This window comes from Prinia subflava, chromosome 4, assembly GCF_021018805.1.
Source record: "Prinia subflava isolate CZ2003 ecotype Zambia chromosome 4, Cam_Psub_1.2, whole genome shotgun sequence".
NCBI classification, from domain to species: Eukaryota; Metazoa; Chordata; class Aves; order Passeriformes; family Cisticolidae; genus Prinia; species Prinia subflava.
Window position 1 is genome coordinate 3,187,601 of NC_086250.1, and position 7,400 is coordinate 3,195,000.

Sequence of the window (7,400 nt, forward strand, 5' to 3'; positions counted from 1 at the left end):
TCCAATATTTAGCAACGTAAAATTTAATAAACAGCACATCTCCAATACTTAGCAACACAAAATTTAAATAAACAGGATATCTATATGGCAAACACAGTTAAATCCACATATTTGGACTTATTCGCACTATCTTTATAAAATATAAAAGAACTTCAGTTTTAAAGAAGAAAAGATTGGAGTTTCAGAGGCACAGAGCAAGAGTTTCTGAGAGGTTTGACACAGAAATTTGGATGCTGGTAAGAGGGTATTTTGGTTTTTTTTAGTATTTTATTTCTTTTTAGACATATTAACGCAGCGATGAGATTTCCAAAGAATTCAGTGCCAGCAATGCCAGTCACAGCCTGCTGTGTAAGGACCTTCTGAAAAATCTGACTTAAAATAATCTGCACAAGGTCAGAGAGGTTCTAGTTTATCAAGAAAAAAAATATATATGAAAAAAATTCTGCCCCGCTTTCCAATCCCAGTTTTAGCCAACAGCTACTTCAGGACAAGGAGTACAGCAGTGTCCATTAAGAGTGTGTATATATATATATATATATATATACACACCCCTTTTGATGTAATAGCTGAGAGCATTTAAAAAACCATTCAAACACCTGGAACACTGTTTAATGGACAGAACTGGTGAAAAGTGGAACGGAGTTGAGCGATGTTACTCAGAGCAGCACAGCCAGCTCCCAGGGATCCATCCAAAAATCAATTGCCCTCATCTTTACAGTAAATGGGGAGAGGTCACTGCCCCAAAGTGCTCACAGACTGGTCTCCCTGCTTAGCTGCACAAACTGCCATCCCAGGGCTCTCAGATAATTCTCTCACAGTTACCTCTTAGGATAAGCAGAAATAATGGCTCTGTGGATATTTCAGTGGGCGTCAAACAGGCACAGGAGAGAAGGGAAGAACTGACACGCTGTTCTATAGTAAATTTCCTCACTGTTTTAAAACCAGTGATGTGGCTTCAGAAAGATGCTACTCACTAGGGCACATCGGAATATTGCAATGAGAATTTGTCAAGACTGGGGAACGAATGCTGTTCCAGCATTTGGGGTTTGGAACCCTATTATTATCCAGAGACTGGGAAAGGTCCAATAGAATCTCACAGCAAAGAAGAGCAAATTCAAGAGTCCCTAATCATGAATGCTCCATGATCTGGAGTTAAGAAAGCTTGGCAATGTCAGCTTCCATCAGCAGCTCTTGGCTGGTGCTGTGGGACCCCACCACAGACAGGCAGGCTCGGGGAGCTACAACACAGACGGGTCGGGGTTGCTTTGGTTGGGGTTTGCTTTCTGGAAATCCCTCGTAAGAAAAACCATGAAAATGAACATAACTTTGGAAGCAAAGGCAGAGCGTGCCTTTATGGGTATTGAGGCTGCAAAGACAAGAGGCTGAGGCATCCCAGGGATCTTCACACAGGTGTGTGTAGGACACATGGAATTTATGTGGAGCACAGCGACTGCATGGCCAGTTAAGTGACTTTCCAGCATTCCCAAGATGAACTCCCAAGTCCCACCTGCAAAGCTGAATTAGAAACAGCAATTCTCATTGTGACACATGAGCAGAGCAGCCTTGCTCCTCTCCTTGCAGTGCAGCTATCACACACCTTGGGGTGATACATTTATCTGGTGAGGAGCTGTCCGGGGGTGTGCAGACACCCCAAAGCACCCCGGCAGTGCTGCTGCACAACACCTAAATTATGTGACACAAGTGTAAGGTCTGTATTTTTCTATCAAGCAGTACAAAAATTGTCAGTGCTGCTGCTCCCATCACTCCCCAGTTGGTGCTCATAGCTCCTCACCACTCAGGGACTCCTAAAATCTGTCTCTCTTTCCCAAAGGGGAGGATGAGATCCCATGCCCTGCGCTGGGCTCCACAGTCTGGGGCAGATCTGGGAATGAACACGCACATTTCCTCTTGAGAAGGCACCATGAGACAAAGGCTGAGCCTTTACAGCATTTTCAATTGACAGCTGGCTCCCCTGAATCCAGGGTACGTCCATGAAACAGCAAAGTAACATGACTACCAATAAACGACTCAAAGCAGTGAAAATATCAGAGATTTTTGGCAAAGGAACCTATACCAGACTGTAAAGGGAAGTCCTGCTGAAACTCTAATAACATCACTTGCTCGAAAAGCCTTAATCTGTAATGTTGCTTATGACACTGGAGTGTAAATATCCACTAGGTGCCAACAACAAGCTTATCCCCAGACCCTCTCTTTGGCCACGCAGAGGACAAATGCATAAAATCGGCCACAATTTGTATAAACTTCTTGTAACTCAGGAAAAAAAAAAAAGAAAAAGTTTAGAAGCATGAAGGGCTGTTCTAGGACTTTAATCTTTAGCTCGAGGGAAACCAGAATAAACTAGGAGCTAACACAGTTAAAGGCTTTAACGAAAAAAAATCTTAATGTAAAAATTTCATCGCCTGATAAGGAAGCGGGTTAGAGAGTGGAGGCTGACAGTCTCTGATCCAGGCTGATCTACTGTCCTGAGCTGTCTGAAGGGAAGGAGATGCCACAGAAACACAGCCAAACAACTGAATGTCTGAGCAGATTGCAGTAATCAAGCCTGATAATTCCCGAGGTATATGCTGCAAACATGAGGTTATTGTATTACAAATAAAACTGCAGCTTGCACAGAGCCAGCACAGCTTTTGAGGCACTTACTACACGAGGAAAGGCAGAGCCCTGTCATTCACTCTGGTGAGCCCAAATCCTTCTTGTAGGGACAACTGCAAAGGGACAAACACCCCATGGAGGAGTATTTGCAACCCTGCATGTCTCCTTTCCTGAGGCAGAGGGAGAAGGTAGTGCTGACACCCCACTGGCAGCATCTTCAGATTAGGGATTCTGTCTGCAGCAGCTTTTGGAGGGAAGGAATGCTTTTCTCCTCTGATAGATCTGATCTGTTCTCAGTTTCCTTGCCATGAAGCTGATTCTATTTTATTATTTAAAATTCCCCAGACTACTGCTTCATCATCAAAAAAAAAAAAAGAAGTTTTGCCTTTTTGGAAGTGTAGAAGGGCTCTAAACAAAGTCAAGAAGTGTTTGACATACCCCCGAATTTGAAAATGTCCTTTTCTTCACACTCCCTGTTTAAATCCCTTAGTTATGACAAGAGAAAATTTTATTACTTTCTTTCCCCTGCATTGTATGAGCCACCCATACGCAGATCACCTCACAGACCTTCTCTCTGCCCTTTAACATTCCCATAAGATCTCCAATGCAGTTGGACTTTCCAGATACACCCTCGTGTATTTTTAGCTCTCCCTTAATTTGGCAATAAGAATACCTTGCACCTTACTGTCAGCCAGCTTTTCACAGGCTGCGGTTTAAGTACTCATTTATTTCCTAGGACATGGGAAGGGCCTTTTCAGAGGCTGACAGCATCCACAAACCCATCCAAACTGCTCATTCCTGAAATATCAGGTGGCAGTGCACAGCACTGCTGCCTGGCTGCCTTCCTCCCCCCCTCCCCCAGACAGCAGAGCTTATGGAGCACTTTCAAAACATCATACAATTCCCTAAGTGCTACACCCAGGCTGTAAAATAAAGGAAAAAAAAAAAAAAAAGAAAAATCAAACCCAGCTTTCCCTTCAGTTCTGCAGAGTTCTACCCATGCTCTGCATCACAGAGCAGATCTGTTCTCAGAACTGAGGAATTTCAGTGCCTAGTCTGTCACTGTCAAACAAACCCTTTTTATTTCACCCCAATATGCTTTCAAGGGCTTCCTCTATCCTCCCCTCGGCTCCCTCCCTTCCTCCACCCCCAGTCCCCAGGATACTGCACACAAACTGCAGAGCTGTGGCAGGAATAAGACTTCTTCCTCACCACTCACCACCTTTAGGATCTGTGAAGGGAGAAGTTGAAAACCCGACTTGCAGGTTTTCAGATTTCTCCCCGATCTCCTCAAATAAGTTCCATGCAACTGGCTCCCCTCCCTGTTTATTGTTATTGTCGTGTGATGAAACACACTGTCAACTGACTTGTAACTATGATTTCATGATAAAGAGGAATGGTTGCTGGAAAAAGCTAAATTAGGCTCCCGGGGAAGGCAGAGAAGCAGAAATCCATCTCGCTCAAATCATCACCCTTCTCAAAAATCAAAGGGAATGAAGATTTGATGTAATGAACTATATTGTGTTAGTGATTTAGAGGCATCTGTAAGCGGGATTGGTCCCTGAGGGTGCTGAGCGTGGCATGAGACACTCAGAACTCAGTTCTTGTTTGTGGTACAGGCAGTCCTTGGGAGGAGGAGTGGGATATTATGCACTGGATCTCTTACAAACTTTTAAAGACCACTCTTGCCCCCTTTTTCAGAAGCATGCACACAGTTCTACCAAAGACAGCGGCACAGACAGCACAAAAGGGCAAACTTGCCTCTACTTAGGGAAAAAATAAAAGAAAAATCAGTTTGGAACAAATTAAGTGTTGGATGCATCAATCTTTAAAAGCAAACTGACAGACAACAAGAGAGTTAGGGGTCTAGGAGAAGATAAAAAGAATACTTTACTCGTGCTTTCCCACTTTGTAGCTTCACCCTAAAAGCATTCAGAGCTCCAGTAATTCAGGGCAACACACACAGACTCAGAAAAAAAAAAAAAAAGTTGAGGTTTCAGAAGCTAAGAAACATTTCAGAACTCATATGTAGCACATCAGGAGTCGTAACTAGTTTTAGATTGGCATGTAAATTGTTCAGTGGAAAATTCTTATTGCCTCCGAGACCCTGCCATTCTGAGTTATTTGACAGTTTAAGGGAAATCATAATTAAAAAAAGAGACATAAATAATAGCCTGTGCAGTGTGGTGCACAGAAATAAGTGGAACCATTTCATTTAAACTCTGGTGAGCTTTTAATTGCCTGGATTGCATTGTGAACCAGCCTAACGCTTGATTGCCTCCATTATGCTCTCTTGTTCTGTGCCATTCATCCGCACAGGCTCAGCTTCTGTAGTTAACACAACAAAGTAACCGCAACTCCATAACACTCGGGGGTTTTTTAAAAAATAAAAGTAAGGATTGCAGCACGCTGAATATAGCCTCTTCTCCATACTTTTGAGTTAATTTTCCATGGTGTATAACCAAACTTCACCCCCTGGCCCTTTTTCTGCAGAGGAATCTGGGGTTTTTTCTTTGTTATTTTTGATATTTTTCTCCTTTCTCAATAAAGGATATGGGTTGGGAAGGAGGGGATGAAAATAAATAAAAAAAAAAAAAAGACAGAAAAGAGAAGAGGCTAGGCAAAAAATAAAAATGGGAATGCAGTCCCATAGCTGGGAGCAGTGATACAGATTAAAAGAATTTGGCCAACATGGCTAGTCGATTGCCAAGAGACACCAAACAAAAGATTTCTCTTCTTCTTTCCCCCTTCTCTTTTTGAAAGCTAGATTGGGCCTAAAAGCTTGTTTCTCTCTGTTCACTGGCCCAGAGCATCCCTGCAGGCTGTAGCCCCCTAAGGGACAGCACGGCAAATAGATGTACCCAGATCTCAGGGACCGGAGCTGCTCAGCTCTGCTCCTACCCCTGGCGTGTCCCCTCCACCTCTCTCCCCCAGCCCCCCCAGCACTCTCCCCCTCCTTTTTTAGAGCAGCGGTGCTGGGAACCAATTTGATTCCCTTTTTCTCCAATGCAGCTGCAAGGCTCAGAGATACTGACATTTTTCCACTCTTATCAGTTTAATTACAGTTACCATGGCAGCAAAGTGCTAGTGCTTGGCAAAGGCCAACAAGAGATTTGCAAGACTGAGTTCAATTTTGATGCAGCTCACATGCAAAATAAAAAAAAAAAATAATAATAAAAAAAAAGAGAAAGAAATAAGAAACATACACTCCGCAACAAAGAATCCCTTTTCGGAGTTAGACGCTCAAGCCCTTTATGCCAATTCCTTCCCGAGCATCACAGGGATGGGGAGAGAGAGGTGTCGGGGACAGCGCGTCGCGGTGTTTGTGGCACCAAGCAAAAGGGGACGGTGCAGAGCGCGGTCCTACAGAGCTGTCCTAGGAAAGGGGATTTCTGCTCTCCTCGGGGCACAGGGATGGCACAGCGAGGATGGCACAGCGAGGATGGCACAGCGAGGATGGCACAGCGAGGAGGAGCCCCTGCCGCCCCCTGGGAGCGCACCGGGCACCGCCGCCTTACCAAAACTTTTCTCCTTTTTCTGCATGAGTTGATTTACGGGCGCCTGGAGAGCTCCTCCTCATTGAAGCACCAAATCCCGGCAAAAGTAGCAAGCGCTTCCTCGGCTCGGGTCAAGTGAGCGGGAGCGCGGGCGCGCCGCAGCGGGGGCGGGGGGCGGCGGGGATGAGGATGAGGAGGGTGATGAAGGTGATGAGGATGAGGAGGATGATGAGGATGGGGGGGACGGCACACCCCGAGCCGCCGGCCCCGCGCGGCGGTGGCCAGCGACAAAGCCACATGCTCCCCTAACTCTGCCGTAAGCCTATAATCCCAGCGGTCTCTCAGCTTTGTTGTAACAAATGGGTTTGATTAAACTGTCACATGCGGCGTTAGCATACCGTATCGTGCTGGCTGGGAAGGGAGAGCGCGGGGAGAACAGGGGGAAAAAATAAAAATAAAGAAGCGGAGAGAAGAGAAATGCTGGCTGACACAAGTACCGAAGGTGCCCAAGGCCAGCCCGGCTGCCCTTGCCTCTCGCCGGTCCGGCAGAGCGAGGATGCGGAGCCCGCAGCCCGAGCGCGTCCCTGCCGCCCCCGGGCTCCCCGCCCCGCTCAAAGGGTTAACCCTGCACCGAACCGGCTGCAAATTAAACTGCTGTACGGGGAGGCTTGTGGATTAAAGCCGGGGAGTGGGAAATTAACCGAGTCCCTTGATAATTGAGAGCATGTTTCGAGAAGCTCTGGAAGAAGCAAGAATAATAACAACAATAATAACGGGGAGGGGGGCAGCGGCGGGGCCGCAATTCATTGTTAACTTTGACTGCTATTTCTCGAGACGTACAGTCGGATGGGTTTCGCTCAGCATCCTCTGCGTGCATGTATTTCATGTCTCATCATAAAAATAATGAAGCCTCACATGATTTAAACAAAACAGTCTCAGCAGAGCTGCAGCTCGAGTGAAAGTTGCAGTGCAGAGATGTGTGTGTGTATTGCAGCCCCGGCTTATGACTCAGAGAGGGAGAGAGAGAGAGAGGGAGAGCGAGAGAGAGTGATGCAGGCACACATACACAAATGACCCAAAGCTTATGTACACAGTTGCCTTACTTACCTTCTCAATTAAGCGATACAGGGGAGGCAGTTCAATAAGCACAGTGGCTGCTTTGTAGCTCTTCTCCTTGGAAAAGGTCAAAAAGAAGCATTGTTTGGGGAAAAAAATAAAGAGGGGGTGGGAGAGGTGGGGAGGGAGATCGCTATTCTTTAAGTTTAAAATAATGAGGTCCTCAAGGATCCG

At 45.8% G+C, this 7,400-nt stretch overlaps 1 protein-coding gene across 2 annotated transcripts in view; it reads right to left on the reverse strand.

Moving 5' to 3' along the window:
* The window catches only part of LMO3 (LIM domain only 3), a 60,935-nt gene that overhangs the window by 53,243 nt on the left and 292 nt on the right, over positions 1-7,400 (reverse strand). Inside the window, exon 2 of one of the 2 annotated variants that reach the window (XM_063395182.1) lies at positions 7,218-7,283. Coding sequence is in view for 1 of the 2 variants with exons in the window: in XM_063395180.1 (XP_063251250.1) it covers positions 6,132-6,156 (25 nt within the window). In the remaining variant the exon portion in view is untranslated. Of the gene's footprint in view, positions 1-6,131; positions 7,162-7,217; positions 7,284-7,400 lie in introns of those variants that run through there. The other variant, XM_063395180.1, reaches the window with a different exon arrangement.